This window comes from Hemicordylus capensis, chromosome 5 (assembly GCF_027244095.1).
Source record: "Hemicordylus capensis ecotype Gifberg chromosome 5, rHemCap1.1.pri, whole genome shotgun sequence".
In the NCBI taxonomy this organism is placed as follows: Eukaryota; Metazoa; Chordata; class Lepidosauria; order Squamata; family Cordylidae; genus Hemicordylus; species Hemicordylus capensis.
This window is the reverse complement of record NC_069661.1, coordinates 188,110,003-188,128,157: the sequence shown is the minus strand read 5'-3', so window position 1 is coordinate 188,128,157 and position 18,155 is coordinate 188,110,003. Positions and strand designations below refer to the sequence as shown.

At 43.7% G+C, this 18,155-nt stretch overlaps 1 protein-coding gene across 5 annotated transcripts in view; it reads left to right on the top strand.

Moving 5' to 3' along the window:
* The first annotated feature begins 5,236 nt into the window (after nt 1-5,236).
* The window catches only part of MDM1 (Mdm1 nuclear protein), a 54,343-nt gene continuing 41,424 nt past the window's right edge, over nt 5,237-18,155 (top strand). For all 5 annotated transcript variants that reach the window (XR_008308533.1, XR_008308534.1, XM_053255646.1 and 2 more), the window contains exons 1-6: nt 5,237-5,471; nt 10,706-10,820; nt 11,733-12,103; nt 12,822-12,956; nt 13,695-13,874; nt 15,549-15,667. Coding sequence is in view for 3 of the 5 variants with exons in the window: in XM_053255646.1 (XP_053111621.1) it covers nt 5,454-5,471; nt 10,706-10,820; nt 11,733-12,103; nt 12,822-12,956; nt 13,695-13,874; nt 15,549-15,667 (938 nt within the window). In the remaining 2 variants the exon portion in view is untranslated. The remainder of the gene's footprint in view (nt 5,472-10,705; nt 10,821-11,732; nt 12,104-12,821; nt 12,957-13,694; nt 13,875-15,548; nt 15,668-18,155) is intronic.

Below are 18,155 nucleotides of genomic sequence, written 5' to 3'. Positions count from 1 at the left end.
TTTCAGTTGAAATAAAAATACCATGTTTGAGGTGATACCAGGAAATATGAAAACTCTGTTGTGTGAGGTGTAATGGCTCTCACAAGACATTACCTAATATCACACTTCATTAACTGATAAATATGCATGTGTAAACTCTCCCCTAAGAGTTAATTTATGTAACAGAAAACTCATCCTGACTTCACAATGAGTTCTGTTTGGATTGCAGCTGGTAGCATCTTCTATAAATATAAAATTCTCTTAGGCGTACCCGTTGTGAATCCCATGTGTGGCAGCTCTCGTGAGAGTTCGCGAGCAAGGGGAGAGGGAAAGGAAAGCAACGGCGGCGGGGAACATAAGGTGAATGGACAGGCCAGCGAATGGGCAGGCAGGCGGGAGGGCGAGGAGAGAAAGCAGCACCAGGGGGGTGGGGAGAAAACGAAAGCAGTGTCGGAGGAAGAGAAAGTGGAAGTGTCGGTAGAGGCAGGGGTGGGAGAAAGCGGTGGTGGCCAGTGGGGGGAGAAAGTGGCTGGCCAGGTGGCCAGCTAGAGAGAAAAAACATTGAAGTGGGGAAGAGGGAAGAGGAGGGAGAGGGCTGAGAGGCCGAGAACAAGGGAGAACTAGAGGAGCAGATGTTCTGCGCCCAGGCCAGCTAGTAGTTTAAGTATTTGTCTAATTGCTCCACTGGCTGACATCCAGACTAAGTTACTCAGTATTACTACTTAGGAGTTACTCTAAAGGACTACTAAATTTCAATAGGACTTCCTCTAGTAAATTTAGTGAGCATGTCAGCCTCTGACAGTCTTCTGTCTGTAATGCTGATGTTTATTGTTCATGAACTGGCCTTCAAATATGTATACTTGTGAGTTAAGAGAAAACTGTAATCATTATGATGCAATTCCTAGAAGCTATAGAATGGGGATAAAAAACCAAACAAAAAATGCTACAGTGTTCTGTTATAAAGAACCAGTGGTAAGAAAATAAAATAAAATATTATAAATAATTTATATTTATAAAATATATTTGAACTTAGTCTAGGTTAGATTTTTAGCTGGGCATTGAATACAATAAATAGAAATATACTCATCAAATACAATGTACTGTATTGATGGCCTGCCACCTACTGACAATTGATTTAAATTGTCAATTGCCTGTTTCAGGAGCTGGAAAGAACACAAAGTTTAATCTGAAGAGTGAAAAAATGTTATTGATCCAAGTGGGAAAAGTTCCTGTGCAGATAAACCATCAACAACAACATCAAGCTGAGGAGAGGAGAGTTGGTCTGGTAGTAGCAAGCATGACTTGTCCCCTTAGCTAAGCAGGGTCTGCTCTGGTTGCATATGAAAGGGAGACTGGAAGGTTGAGCACTGTAAGATATTCCCCTCAGGGGATAAAGCCACTCTGGGAAGAGCAGAAGGTTTCAAGTTCCCTCCCTGGCTTCTCCAAGATAGGGCTGAGAGAGATTCCTGCCTGCAACCTTGGAGAAGCCGCTGCCAATCTGTGAAGACAATACTGAGCTAGATGGACCAAGGGTCTGACTCAGTATATGGCAGTTTCCTATGTTCCTATGTAAGCACACCCACAACATTCACAGAAACAATGTAAGCATGATATGTTCCTTCCATTGTACTGTTTTTCTTGGACCTGAAGAAGGAACAAAATTCCAATTTTTAAAAAACACATTCCCAGTACTTTCCATGTAGCAACTGTTATAGCAAACACTTCATACTATAAACATTATTGTCAATTAGAAAGAATGTTTCAATAAACATCTGTTTCATAATATTTTAATACATACCCTGAATTTTATTAGAAGTCTTACTCTGTAAGTATCCCTATGCAAAGAGGCACATAGGAACATGGGAAGCAGCCTTATACAGAGTTAGACCATTGGTCCCTCTAGCTCAGTATTGTCTGCAATGACTGGCAGTGACTCTCCAGGGTTTCAGGCAGAACTCAGTCTCTCCCAGTCCTACCATGGAGATGGCAGGGAGTAAATCTGGGACCTCCTGCATGCAAGCAGATGCAAGCATGTCACGGAGCGATGGCCCCATTCTCTAAGGAGTGTATTCCCTAAGGATATCTTACAGTGGGCAGCAGTCACATGTAGTCACCGATCCTAATGCAAACCAGGGTGGACCCTGCCTAGCAAAGAGGACAATTCATGCTCGTTATCCAAAAGCATCTTTTAAAGTATTAATTCCCTTGTATTTAGCAGGGAGAGAACTACTGTCCCTAGGCAAACCTAGCAGCACAGCATCCTTCCAGTGGTTGCTGCTGGTACCTACTACCTTATGTTTCTTTTTAGTTTATGAGTCCTTTTGAGGCAAAGAACCATCTTATTTCTTTAGCTATGTAAACTGAGAACTTGAGAACTTTTGTTGTTGTTGAAAAGAGGTATATAAGATGTTTGTAATAATAATTGTGGAGCCAGCGTGGTGTAGTGGTTAGAGTGCTGGACTAGGACCAGGGAGACCCGAGTTCAAATCCCGTTTCAGCCATGAGACTTGCTGGGTGACTCCGGGCCAGTCACTTCTCTCTCAGCCTAACGTACTTCACAAGGTTGTTGTGAGGAGAAACATAAGTATGTAGTACACCGCTCTGGGCTCCTTGGAGGAAGAGGGGGATTTAAAATCTAAAAAAATATATAAAATATATAAATATAATAATAATGTTCCACAAAGATAAAAGTGCTTTGTTATCTGCAGCCATGAGTTTTACCATTATTATTACTGCTATTGCAATGACGAGCAATAGATTGCTAGACTGCAGCTAGCAAATCTAGGGGTTGAAATTCAAAACTTTGCCACCTTGTTCTCTTTTAACTAGTTTAAATTGTTTTTATCAGAACTAGAGAATTTCTTTGCTTAGTCACTGATCAAAGCTGTGTGTCACAAAATTAAATTATATGGAGTGCAATTCTTTGCATGTTTACACAGAAAGAAGTCTAACTGAGTTCAATGAGCCTTAAGCATCCATAGGATTGTAGCCTAAATTAATTATGGTAGTTCACAACTAACACAATTGTGGGTACTCCGGATGAAGGCTACAATCTTCCTCCCTGACATGCAAGCTATATGTGCAGGGAATTTCTTTTTGTATTCAGTCATGTGACCCCCCCCACCTGCAGTCTGAAGTGATATAGCAGCCTAGATGCAGATCTACCACATCCATGAGAATTTGGTCAAATTGTCCACATTATCATGAAAGGGGCTAGGGCGGGATCATATGTGCTGAGGTCTCTGAGAATAATTTCCCATCTCCTACAACTATGCAAGTCATAGTATGCCTGGTTTCCTTTCCCCTTCTTTTATAATGCTCCCAGCTGGATGGAACAAAAGACTATGCACGCTGCCAGCATCACTTACAGACTAAGAACTTATCATAACCTATTATGTGTGGCAACCCTGGGTAATTTTACTATTGTTGTGTGTAAATTCCATATATTTTTAAAAAGATTATAATTACACTGTGAGGCATCCTGTGAGTGGGTAATGGGAGAGCATGCAGAGTTCAGTGAATAGCACAATTTAATAACCTGGGGCTTTGACCGATGCAGTGATTGTGTATTTACCGCTACAAATTGGGTATATACTTATTAAATGAAGGGCAAGCAGCTGCTGTTTTGCTGGAGCCCAAGAGCAAACATCACCACAATAAATGACACATCGTTCAGTTTTACTTCTCTTCTGAATAATTTGAAATGAAGCCAGCTACTACCTCCTTTCTTTGAGACATATTGTACAGGGATGTAAAATTTAACAAATACATTATGGAACAAGAAAAAGAGAATGTAATTTCTAAAGAAAGTGTTGAAGGAAACAATTAAAACAAATGAAGATCTCTCATGTTTGTTCAGTAATTCTGTTATGCTATTTGTCATCATTAGTGTTCTTTTTTGATTTAGTAGTTGGTGTTAGAACAAAAAAGATACTGTATTAGAGTAGAGAAAGCATTAAGGGGCTGGATGTTTCTAGAAAGTGGCAGGAAGTTACAGAATATTTTTGATCAACAGTCTGTATTCTAATAGGGTTGCAGTCTTATGCACATTTAAAATGCAATCCTAACCATGCTTATAATATCAAGGAAGCTTAATTGAGCTCAGTGGGCACACTTTTAAGCAAACACGCTAAAAACTGAACTGCAAGGACTGAGTAGGATTTCATCCTCAGTGGGACTCCCTCCTTATTAAGTGTTTAGGGGAGAGAGCTGGTCTTGTGGCAATGAGCATGAGTTGTCCCCTTTGCCAAACAGGGTCTGCCCTAGTTTGCATTTGTTTGGGAAACTACAGGTGAGTGCTGTAAGATATTCCCCTTAGAAGATGGGGCCATAGCTCAGTGGAAGGCCCCAGGTTCACTCCCTGACATCCCCAGGTAGAACTGAGAGAGACTCCTGCCTGAAGCCTTGGGAGAGCCACAGTCCAGACCTGCTCAACTTAGGCCCCCCAGCTGTTTTTGGACTACAGCTCCCAGCCACAGTGGCCAATAACCAGGAATTATGGGAGTTGTAGGCCAACATCTGCAGGAGGGCCAAAGTTGAGCCGCCCTAGTAGACAGACAATTACTGAGCTAGATGGAACTCGGTATAAGGCAGCTTTCTTATGTTTAAGATTGCAGCTTTACGTAAGAATGTCCCACTAAACTCAATGGTGGAGATCCTGAATAAGCTACTCAACACTTTATCTGAAGGATTATTCCCTTTCAATAGGACTACACAGAGTAATTTAGTCTGGCAGTCAGCCAGTGGGACTAACTTCCTAGTAAAATGCATACACTCGGGATGCATTTTAAAAAGATTGCAGCTTAGGCGTCGCTTAAGAGCTTTGTGCACGACGGTATCTCACAAAAACTGCATGCTCGAGGGAAGCAACGCAACATCTCCACCCAGTCACACTTAGGGAGGCCACTTCGAGAAAAAGACGACAGCAATGCAGGAGGAGGACGGGAGAAAACTATAGCAAAAAACAAAACAAACCCCCTCTTTGATTTAAAAAAAGGGCTTTCCCAGTCTTACTATCCCCACTACGGAGGAGATGGAACGGGCTTACTTCAGTGATTGAAGTGAGCACCACATGAGAACGTGAGGAAGGAATACTCTCTTTCCTGCCTCTAACAAAGAACTAGAGCTAACTATTGACAGTTCAAGCCTTTTGTACATGGGGAGAGCGGGGCGTCTGCTTTCTCGCGTAGCTTTAGTGACAGAGGGCGTGGCCTAATCAACAAACACGGAGGCCACCCTTTCAGTTTGAGGGGCGGGGAGATGGAGACGAAGGTAATCGAGCCCAGCCCCCAGGCTCTGATTGGGTGGCCTCTCGCGCAGGCGCCTGAGGCGCGGCAAGCCGGAGGGGATTTGCCAAGGGAACAGGAGTGTTTACAGTTATCGCGTCCTCCTTCTAGTTCCCTTCCCCGCCCCATAACCGTTCAAGAGCGCTTTGCTGCCCAGTTCCAGATCCAGCCAGGCGCGGGGTGAGAGCCATGCCTATACAATGTAAGGTGAGACTAGCCCTCTACTTCAGCCAGAGAGGATCTTCCCCTCAGAAGCTTTGGGGAAAGTGCTCTCTCTGCAGCTCGTGGCCCAGTAGCTACAAAGGGAGCCCCTTGTACAGCCAGCGAACCCTCTTCCACTATTGGCTGTCACTCAAAGCCTGCCTGCGCCTACGTTCTGGAGAGTGGCGGTCGAGGGCTGCTCGGTGGACCCCAGAGTCGATGGGAACGAATGGCATCTTGGGCTCTGGACTGGCTGGTCTGTAGGAACCAGACTGGCTGTAGAGTGAGGGTGTGTGTGTGTGTGTGTGAACTGGCAACAGGGCATTGGCAGAAGGGGAGCAATGCTCCTTGGAATTGCCTCATCTATTTCTCTCTCTGGGCTTCTGTGCCTTTCAAAGCTACATATCAGACACAAATTGAGCACGCAGTGCTTTACTCAGTGTGGAGATGCATTGATAGTGGACGTTTCAGCGGTTGCACTTATGTCTGTCACGCAGTGATTAAAGGTACTGGAGCCTGCCTGGAAAAAAAGTGGCAACTTTTTGCAGAGAAAGCCAGGGTTGGCCCTAGCATGAAAAGATGCGGCAGTCTCAGGCAGTAGAGTTTAGGTACCATTAAAGGGGGCAAACATTGGGTTCTTGGCAGGCCTGTAGCCAGCCTAAAAATTTTTTTTGGGGGGGGGAAGATTGCAGAAGTCAGGGGAGGCAGGTTATAAAATGTTCAGTGAAAACAGTCAGTGAGGCTGAGGAGGAAAGAGAATTTTTTGGTGTGGCAGGTATACACCATGCCACCAGCTGGCTATGGGCATGGTTCTTGGTGCCAATTCAGCTGGGAAGTTCTTCTTTGACTGATGTAATTAACAGGAGCTGATCAGAACTCTGACAGAAAGACTTTCCCAGTGAATTGTGTTTTGTATGTATGTGCACATTGGTGGGGAGGTGCCATTTAAGTGTGTGTTTAAATTTCTGATCTTAAAATATCTTGAGCTGGCATAGGTGGTAGTACTGCTGCTGTGTTGAGCATAGCTTCATAGTTGGAGTTCATGGAAATGAACCCAAGAAATGTGGGGCAGTTTAGAGTGCAACAGCTATGTATAGTACAGGATAAAGAATATATATATATATATATATATATATATATATATATATATATGAAGTATGAAATAAAGTGGAAGCAGTTTTTTTTTAAAAAGGAGCATAAAAATAAACATTATGTGAAATACATTTTTATGCTACTGCATTTTCTCTCTCCCAACCACTTCACACATTCATAAAAATCCTTCACAGAAGGCACTTCTTTGAGAGTATCAGTGTGAAATTTACATGTAGATGATCATGTCTAATGATCTTGCATAGTAGACTTGTTGCTGCTTGTGTTGGCTAGTTGTGGCTTCTATGTAAAGTTGTGCCGTTGAGTCAGTGTTGACTCCTGGCGACCACAGAGCCCTGTGGTTTTTCTTTGATAGAATACAGGAGGTGTTTACCATTGCCTCTTCCCGCACAGTATGAGATGATGCCTTTCAGCATCTTCCTATATCGCTGCTGCCCAATATAGGTGTTACCAGCAGAGATTTGAACTGGCAACCTCTGGCACCATTAGGTGGCTTCTATGTATTACATGTTTAAGGTCAAAAGACATGGCAAGCTATATTCAAGTTTCATGTTAATCAATACATGGAAGTATCTTCCTTGTAGCAATTGCATACTGTGTGAAGTAACCCTTGTCCTTTTGAAGTTAAAGAAAACTTTCAAAAGTGAGACTTGGAGCTAAACTCTCCTTTCCACTGTGGACTTGTGAGCAAGTCACAATAACTAACGGTCAATTTGCCATATATGATGGAAACAGTGATGGCTCACCACACAAATAGTTGTGAGGGAAATGCACAAAGATGGCAAAACACTTTATAAATGAAAAGTTCTCTCTCATCATAGTTTCCTCTAATAGTAACCTCAGTTGGTTGAATGCCTTATCAGCTTGGAAGTGAAATGTAGTCACCAAAAAAATAAGGTAGTTGTCTTTGCAATCTTGGGAGACTCCACAGGTACTTATAACTTCTGTATAATTTTGTAAATAAAAAATAAATAAATAGAGAGAATGTTAACACCTCTTCCCAGCTTGTGTCTCCCCCCCCCCCAGCTTCCTGTACCTCAATGGAATGTTGAGGGTATCGAGATAAGAAAATGCTAGAGTTACTAATCTCAGTGTTTGGAAAGGGAGCTTCCAGGTTCATACTGAAAGGAGGAATTATACTTTTTACTGCTCTCTTTTGTGGGCGGTGAATTAGGTGACATACTTATGCCCAATCACATCTATACTAAAATCATGGATTTGTGATCAGCTCTTACTTCCTTGAGAAAAAAACGGGACTGTGTCTAAAGGAATCAGAAGTTGTGCAGGCTGAGTCTAGTCTAGAAGATAAGTCTACACTTGGGGGCAGTTCAGTTATAGAATGTTGAAGGTGTCAGTTTAAAATAACCACATCCAGAGGACAGTTGTGTGAGAGAAAGGGGATTGGTCCTAACAGCTTATTGTATTGTAAAGGTAAGCATTTGAGCTGGAGGTGGGAAGGGGATATGTGTGCCCTGAGCTTATCCCCCACCTCCACCATCACTAAATAGCAATAAAGCATTCTGGTTCAGGGCTTGCAGGAAAGAAAAACAGTGACCTCTGTGAGCTCTAAGCAGCACTACAAGACTGGTATGGGGGTTCACTACAACATTTTGTTGAAGGACCTACTTGCTTTTTATAATACTAAACTTACTGTGCAGGGGCGTAACAAAGTTGGAGTGGGCCCAGAGACAAGATTTTAAAATGGGCCCCCCCTCACTGAAGCTCAGCTCATGAAGTAAAGAAATCTTAAATTATTGTGGACGCTGCAAGTCATATAAAGGTACTAGAGAAAGACATGCTGTTCTGGTAGCTCCAGGTCTTAACACTCACATCCATTTCGGAGAATGACTACAACTGAAGGAAGCCCGGGCGGGTGTGCAGCTGGGGGAGTCAGTCATGTGACTTGCCTCTGGGGGGGCCCCCCAGACAACTGTCTCCCCTTGCCCTGTTATAGTTACGTCCCTGTTACTGTGTCAAGTTTCTGTCAGCTGGGTAACAAAATTTGAGCGCTCACAGGCAAGGTAGTGGTTGCTGCATGCTTGAGGGATTCTCTAGTTATGCAGCAGTATATTAGTCTGTAGATTGAAAGCAAACTTTCCCCCTTCTCCCCCGCCCCCAACAAAACCCCTAACAGACTGAGTATATTTGGCCGCCTCCAGGAACCACCAACAGTTGAGAATAGTCCAGCATCAGTAGGAACAAACAACAAAATAAAAATGGAGTGCGGGATAATTGGCCTACTTGAGTTCCATACAGCTTGCAGTATTGTGGAGTAAGGTTTAAACTCCATGAGGTTAACCTGCCCTCACCTTCCTGTGCTGTTTGAAGAGCAGGGGCATAGCTATAATTGAGCGAAAGGGCCCTCAGCTCCATCCCTCCCTAATTTCTTCATTATCTCCCTCACTTTGGGGGGCTGCCAGAGAGAGGGGTGAACATGGGCCCCCTTTCACCTAGCTACGACTCTGTTGAAGAGGTTTTAGGAGGAGGAAATAGGGGGACTCCCCATAGGGGGGTCCCCCCTTACTCACTCTCCAGAAACCTCCCCCCACCCCAAGGAGCCCCACACAGCACTGCAAGGCTTCTCTTCTAAGCTGGTTGATTCCCTGAGCAGGAACAGTCTTGTTGGGGTATGGGAATAATCTGTGATATGTAAGCAGTGCCCAACATTCCAGAGTGCTACTCGCAGGTATGCAGATAGGAACTGACTTGCTTCTCAGTGGCTGGGTTACTGGGGAAGACAGCTGGTTAATCTCTCCTCCATTGGTGTCTGCTTTCTCCCATATAAATAGATCTCCCATTACAGATCTCCCAGGTAATCAGTAATTGATCTAATGTTTTGGTGTATTTGTCTTGATTTTTTACTGAATGCAGTGATGCCCTGGAGGAGAGGGAGACTACTGATTTGATTGGGGAAGGTGTGTGTGTGCACGCGCGCATGTGTTTAAATCTCCTTCTCCAGTGTTTTCCTGGTATAACTTGTAACTGCCCCTTGTTCTATCTACAGGTATGATATAAAGTAAAGCTAAAGAGTGCCGTCAAGTCGATTTTGACTCCTGGCAACCACAGAGCCCTGTGGTTTTCTTTGGTAGAATACAGGAGGGGTTTACCATTGCCTCCTCCGATGCAGTATGAGATGATGCCTTTCAGCATCTTCCTATATCACTGCTGCCTGATATAGTACCAGCGAGGATTTGAACTGGCAACCTTCTGCTTGTTAGTCAAGCATTTCCCCACTGCCCCACTTAAGGTGACTTCATAGGTATGATATAGCTACCTATATCACAGGTATGATATAGGTACCTGATTTTCCCTGCAGGGAGCAAATAGCAGCTTAGAGGGATCATGTAGACTGAGATAGTGGCATGGAGGAAAAAGTTAGATGTGCTCAGTGCTCTAACTGGATCGCTGATTCACTGATCAAATTACTCCCCCTCCTCCATCATCTATGACCCAGGCCAACACATTTTGGCCATCGGTACCATCTCAGGATGAATGCTTATTGTGATTTTTGACAACGTCTGATGGAAAATAGGTGATAGCATTGTTGCACTTTCAGCTTTCTCCTTGTTATCACCCCTTCTTTATCTCTACCCCCAAACGATTGGGGTAAAATTGCTGCTGTTTTTGCACAGAGAAAAGGGTCCGGGTAGGGTTAGTGTAACCATTAATAAATTGCTGTTCTCCTTCCATGGAGTAATATGTGGAGCACATTCCTGCCAATCTTCATTTCTATTCTTCTGACAACATCGATAAAATGTTGTTAGTAATGTTTGTGTTTAAAAAAAAAAACCTTTTTAAGCTTTTAAAGCACCATTACAACAACACAGTCCTGTATTGCAATGCTATCACCTGTTTTCCAGCTCTAGAGGTGCAGACGGAGTCAAAAGCACCCCCAGTTGGTATTGACCACTCCAGGTGGCTCATTCATTCATTCAGTAGTAAGTATATCTAGAGACCTGTCATGGATCTTTCAGTTATGTAGTAATCTTCCGTTTAAAAATTGGATTAAAAAGATTAATTGAAATCTGAAAGAGAGATTTTGTGGTCTTGAGAGTTGTCATGAAGCTATGTCTTGGGAGCTGTGCTGCATTATGGCATTAGTCACACTTGTCCATTTTGTTTTGCTCTAGGGATTGAGTGAGTACAGAAGGAACTTCAAGTGGAGGAAATCAGATCAATCCACACTTTGTATCCCTACGCGTGAGGAAAAATGCCGATGGGCTGGACTTCGATCAGATGAGCTTGGTAAGCCAAATCAGGTCTTCTCAAGCTCTGTAGTGCTTTAGGACATTGTTTATGCTCTTTTAGTGTTTAACTACACAGATTTTAGTAATACAAATTGTACCATACAATAGAGGTAAAAACAGTTTCGCTTTTCATTGTCTCAGGATGCAATCCTGTGCATAAACCTGGAAATAAGACCCATTGAACATAGTGGGACTTACTCTTTAGTAAACACGCATAGGTTTTTACTTAGTGCATATCTGTAAACAACAAGAAGACTATATTGGATACTTAATTATTGTATGGCTAAATAGAAAAAAGTATTTTTCAGAAGAGATGAAGAAAAGAGCAGAGTCTCAAGTTAAAGTATAGTGATTACAGAGAAATGTATATGACCATGAAAGATAATATAGTGACAGAAATAGGAGAGCAGGAAATAAGAGAGGATTTGAATTAACTGAATTTCTGAGAAGCATGTGTGCTGTATTGTAAATTACTATTTCGGATTACTTGCAAAGTATGAACTGTTGTTACTGAACTTGATGGCTTTTATGTTTGTTTATATTTATATGCCCTTTGTTCTAAGACCCAAGGGCTGTTAACAACAAAATAAAAACAATTCAATAAAAATGGGGTGGGGAAGACGAATACAGCTAAAAGTTTAAAAGAGCAAAGAACAGCCCATTGGCCAAAAACCTGGATTAAAGGCTTTAAGTTGTATATTAATTTTAAATATGTTGTTAGACCTGTAAAGAAGAAAAAAGAATGAAATTAGCGGTATTTCCTAAAGAGAATATGCAGTTACTTTTTGAAATGTCAGTTTTCACTTACCTTCATTTCTGTATATAATGCTGCATAGAAACAACGAAGTTTTGAGAATCAGCTGTTTCTGCAGACTTCTGCTACACAGATTTGATGTTGCATGTTTTACAGGAATCTCAAGAGAACCAAACTTTATTTCCAAGAGAAGAGTACCTTATTACAACACACAGGTTTCAAAGTCCTTTGAGTGGAATGGGGGCAATGATTTGGAAGAAGATACATCATCAGAAGTGGAAGTTCACCAGCCAGTACAGCCACTGGAGTTGCACACAAATCACAAGAAGGAGGATATAAACCAAGAAACAATTAAAACACCCGATGCTCCCAGACTTCCTGAAAAAATGCAGTCCAACTCTGCAAGTTCTAAATCTGAATCAGCTTTAACCCTTGCAGAAACCAAGAAGTCGCCATCCAAAGCTACAGTGCATGAAAATAAAATATTGGCACCTGCAAAAAAGGATGCAGGAAAAATAGACAGTGGGGTAGGCAATTATTGCAATTTGTTTTATTCTGATAAGTAAAACCTAAGACACTTCAATAAGTGCTGTAGTTAAACTGAAATACTGTGTATTTTTAAAATGCTTTTTAATTATAACTGTTTCTTAGTCTGTATTGTAAAGAAATTTAAGAAATTTCTTGTCTGCCAGCAATCTAGCCCTAGTGTTATAGAGGGTTGAGGCTGGCAGCAGGGCCATTGACTGTCACTGACTGAGCTGCTCTCATCTCAGTAAAAGGGAAAGCAAGCAAAAGAGCCTGGGGAGGAAGAGTAGAAGAAGCAGGAGCCCAGGACAGGGAGGAGGGCCACCTGCAGTAGGAGGGTTGGAAAAGAGGGTAGTCTAGATGAATTGAGGCAATAGAAGAAAACCAAGTGGAGGGGTGGGAGAGGAAATGGGAAGAAAGACGTTACTGGAGAGAGTACATGGCTGGAGGACACACAGGTAATGGAGGCTCAAGTTTACACCCTAATGTGAAAGAATTAGTCTGCATCAAAATGACTGGCAGTTTTGCCATTATTGAGAACAGGATTTAGCTCTCAGTTTTTAGGTTTCAGAAATGCTTGTAGAATGGGATTATATACCTGCCGTTCATCCTCTCAATCCAAGTAAGATGAATATTCATACTAATTTTCTCATTTAAAACACTGGAGTTGAAATGGTGAAATCCTGTCTTCCTGGATTCATTGTCAGTATCTATTGACAGCTTAATAAGGTTCTGCAGAGGAAAGCTGGCATGAATGTTTCACGGTCAAGCAGCTTCCCCAGAAGTTCTGAGTATCAAAGACAATTTGTTTGGAAGATCCCTCAAAAACTCTCTCCATTACTTGCAGCTGACCAGGTAACTTTTTGTTTCAAGGGAACAAAAAAGTGTGTTTTTATTAAGACTAGCCAACCGTGCACAGAGCATCTGTGCACTCTTTGGAGCAGGCAGTTTCCTCTCCCCCTGCCTTCTGCCCCAGTCTCTGCTTCTGGGCCCAGCCACCTCTCCTCCCCACCGCCACTTCTGCCTCCCCGCGTTCTTCCCCCCCTCTTGGACCTTGCCTCCGCAGCCGGGCCAGGCCCGCCACCTCTGGCCTCCACGGCCAGGCCGCTGCTGCGGCAACCAATCTTCTGGGTGCGCCTCAGCCAATCAGCTGGGCTCTGGGACGCACATTCCAAGGCACACCCAGGAGAATTAATATAATAGATGGTTTGTTTAAAAGTAAGCCCATTGAGTTCAATGGGGCTTTCTCCCTAGTATGTTTGTATAGGATTTTTGCCTTAATAAAATAATTATGCTATATTAAATACATTAAACTGTGTTGCATGAAGTATTCCACTAATATGAAAAAGATTTTTTACTGTTCAAAGTATAATATAATAACTTTACTAGTGGGGAATCCCACAGGTCTATGTTCTGGGGAATATGGTTTGTCTTTAATCAGCTGGATGGTCCTACATTTATTGAGACTTCTTAATTCACTGGAAACTTAGGGCATGATTCAGCAAATGTAATAATGATTAAGTCTATTTATTTCAGTAAAACAGTTAGTTTAGCTTCAAAAATAACCAAACTAATATCATTTTAAAATCAAAGTTTATTCACAGTGCAAGTAAATCCATTCCTCCATTTAAGTCTCCTGTAATTACTCATGAAACGGAATATGAAAGGAGTTTCAAAGCTTCTCCCCCTGTGAAAGAACTGAAACAGAGGTGCTTTTTGGATGAAAAAGAACGTCCTGTACCTGAATCTGTAGAAACTTCCCTTGGAAAAATGGTAGTATTTCTTTTATATTTAAGTAATTAAAAATTGTTTACTCTTTCACTTATTTTTAACATATGAAATTTCTCAGGGTCATCTTAGGTTCCCAGTCTGGTGACAATACAATCAGTTGGGAGGAGAGTATTGAAAAAATATGATCTGGACCATCGTTGCACATTTGGAGTGAAAAACACTGCAAGTGCCCAATGAAGGAATTGCTTTTGCTGATCTCCCCTTCCCTCTGCAGCTCACTGCCCCTCCATATGTCCTTGATGGCTGCTGGGCCCTGTGGAATATGTTTCTGAGGGGCACAGTGGGCCGCAGAAGGAAGGGGAGATGGGCAAACTTACCCCTTCCCCATTCTGCACATAAAGCGTTTTCCAGCGTTTACAAAATTAATCTGTATGTCAACCAAGGTTTATATAATGTAGTGTGGATTTTATCAGCGTCTTCATGACCCTTTATGTCTTTTATTCTTTCTCAAACATCTATCTATATCTATATTATTAATTCTCCAAAACAGGCCATGTGTAGGGACATTGTAGAAAGGAGGCGATTGGCTGACAGGGGGAGAGAGTTCCAGAGCAGCATGGAGTTTTGCGGGGCGGCTGGAAAGCAGTTTGACAGTTGACAGTTGGCTTGGGGGCGCTGTGAAGCAGCAGGGAGCTCGGAGGCTGAGGGAGGCTCTGGGGGCTGCAGGCGGTTGGCTGAGCTGCGCCGTGAAGCAGCTGGGAGCAGGGAGCTCGGAGGCTGTCAGGCGAGCGGGCAACAGTCCCTGGCAGTGGCGGGGGGAAGCAAGGACTGCAAGACAGAGATAGAAAGACGGGGGGTTGCGAGAGGGCGGGTGAGAGAGTTGTGGGGGCAGCGAGGGAAGAGATCTCAGGTGAGATCCCCGAGGTGAGGGAGGCTGGGGCAGGGAATGGGGGGAGCCATCAAGTACTAGCATGCGGATGCTCTGTGTGGGTTAAGCTAGTATGAACTTAATTAAAATACTATGTCAAATCATATTTTGAGTTTCCAAATGTACAATGGACAAGCAATGGTTTAGAACTGTTTGTCTGCTTTTGTCTTCCCTCTTCGGCACTCAGCTTCATAAGCTTATGATTTTACTCCTCATATATCTACCTAGAGTAGCAGTAGTTTCTCAATTCATACATCACAGCAAACCATGGTTAGTGCAAACTCACTTCATACCATGGTTTCTTGTTTGATATCCATTTCAGATATCATGTGCAACATAGCTACATTTCTTTAAAATTAAATAGTGGTTTTGAACTGAACCAATATGAGAGCAGTAATATTCCAGACACATTTTATTTGCGCCCCCGCAACCCTCTCGCCGCCCCCCCGCCTCCGCCGCTGCTGCCCCCGCAACCCCCCCCAGCTGCAAAGCTATATTTTAATCAAAGTTAACTCTAGGATAAAAACACTGACACACCACAGTAATTAACTTATTTTTAAAGTAGAGCTTACATTTGTGCTAGTAAAAATTTAAGATTGCTATCTCAAATACACTTGCCTCAAGGAAGCAAATCCCATTGAAATCAGCAGCACTTATCTCTGAGTAAATATGTTTAGGGTTGGATTTCCAATACATTTAGAAATGTTCAAGCTAAAGATCATTGTCCAAGGGGATTGTAGAATATTTTAAAAGGAACTCAGATATTTTAAAAATTATTTTTACCTCAGAATGAGAAAAAAGAAACATTTTCAAAAACCATGGAAAAGCCATCTAAGCAAGACAAAATGGAAGCAGAGCAGAAACAACATCAAAAACACAAAACCCTCTCTCCACATAGAAGTTTGAGGTATGTATGTACACTAGGAAGATCTAACTAAGTTATGTGTTATTGTTAATTCTAACTGCTATAAATCTTCCTGAGACTTTAGTTAAGGTGTTGGATATGTATCTTTCTAATAAATAAATAATCCACGTTTCAGTTCTCTAATATAGAAAGTTGTGTTTGAAACTATATGTATGAAATACTTGAGTGATCCTAAAAGAGCATTCACACCACTGTATTGGCTGTGCTTACATTGGGTAAAAATCAGCCTTGCAGATATATATAGGCCATGCTTGGCCACTTCCTATCTTGCTAGCTCAGCCTTAATGTTTCTCCCCTCAACGTCTTGTGTTTTTCTTCTTGTATTTCCTACCATTGCCAATTGTCGTATCATAGCACTATATTGATCTGGATCGTGATCCGTTGATTCCATAAGTAGATGGGTTCTGCGCCTGCGCAGGCACCTCTCGGGCCGACTAGGTAGCTCCTCGCGACGCCCAACCGCCCTTCTGCACGTGCTACTGATCACTACTTATACTGGGCGGTGGGCGTCTTCCGTTAGTTTCTGTTTGACCGCCATAGCGTTCAGACCTCGCTTCGGCTTGGTAGCAAAAAGTATTTTATTTTCTTGACGGATATTATCGGCTATTTGGACTTTGGACTGTGTTTTGGACTGGAATAAGGCTTTACGGACTAGTTTTGGAGAAAGATCGGACGGATTTTTTGGATTGACCTGGACTGTTAACGACAAACGCTTGAGAAATGGAGACGAAAACGACCTTCAAGTGATGTGTGAGGTGTCGGGCTAAGTTGCCCTCCACCGACCACCACGATTCCTGTCTGCTATGCCTAGGAGAGGAGCACAACACAGGGGCTTGCAAGATCTGTTGTGCCTTCTCTAAGCAGACGAGGACAAACCGAGCTCTGCGTCTGAGAGCTGCCCTGTATGAAGACGCGCTGCGCCCTCCCACCCCTCGACCTGAAACACTGTCGACATCGGCATCGGGGAGGGAGGTACACGGAGCTGTAGATTCACAGTCTAAAACCGTGTCCACCGCTACACCTTTTAAGAGACCCTTGCAGATCTCTTCTAAGGAACAGAAGCGACGAGAAAAGAGGCTTCGTCAGGAGGCTGCGGAAGCTGCCGGTACGGGGAACTCTAGTCGGAGTGAACATAGGCGTGAGACCCCTTCACCATCATCAGTGCAAGCTTCTAGTCCAGTAGCGGATGCTACGGCTTCGCAGAGCACGCGCGCCCCGTCAGCATCGACATCGAAGCCTCCTCCGGCATCGACATCGAAGAAGCCTTCGACATCGACGCCTTCGACATCGACGCCTTCGACATCGACGCCTTCGACATCGACGCCTTCGACATCGACGCCTTCGACATCGACGCCTTCGACATCGACGCCTTCGACATCGACGCCTTCGACATCGAAGGGAGAGCAAAGAAGAAAGGATCGCTCGGCTGCAACACCCTCGACATCGAAGGCGAGCAAGACTAAAGCCTCCTCGACATCGAGACCCCTCTCGAGGCCGAGTGAGGACTCTCATCTGAGAAGGCGCCACTCACTGTCGCCAGCTCATACACCACAGCAATCTCCATCAACCCCAAGGCAACAAGGTAGCCAACGCTCTGATGGAAGCGCAACTTCTGCTCTCAGGAAGTTGATGGACTCTGGCCCTAACACTCCAGCGGAGTCCACTTTTCAGGGTTTCCTGAGTGCAGGATTGGATGATGAAGAGGATGATGAGGAAGCGGTAGAGAGTCTTCCACCACCTAAGACTCCATCACTTTCCCCAAGGGCTGCAGCTGAGAGCTTACTTCAATCACCCATGGCTGTAGTGCAACCATTGGCAGGCGTCGCGGATGGGAGTATACGCCACCCTACTTCACAGCCTGAGCACACTTGTGGTTTCAGACATTCTTTGCCGCATGACTATGCGGAGTACCTAAGGTGGAAGGCCATGCAACCTGCCCTGCAACAACCGGTGGTGAGAGGTGATGTGTCACCTGCACCTGGGAATGGAGAAGGTGTACAAGACACCCCCCTGGAGGGGCAGGCTGTGCCTGTGAGGGCACCACAGGACAAGCCTAGTGGAAAGCGAAAGAGAAAGAGCACCCCACTTCCTCCGAGTCCTTCATCCAGGGAATCGTCTCCGACTTCAACGCATCGGGATTTTGAGTCTGACTATTCAGATTCAGATCACGCCAGTCGGCAGGTGGAGCCTCCATCTGAGGTTCCACCGCGTTTATCAAGATCCCCGACAGAAAAACTCAAGGCCTACCATTCCCTAATCAGAGAAATGGCAGAGGCATTGGGTTTGGACTTGCAACTACCTGAAACGGAGTCTGCTGACCCTGTGTACAGCATGATGTTTCAGTCGAAATCTTCCCACCCTGTTTCTCTACCAATGATCCCTGCCATTGCCAAGGCGGCTAAATCAGCATGGGACAGCATACAATCGGCTAATCCGACATCAAAGCGCATAGAAAACTTATACAGGATCC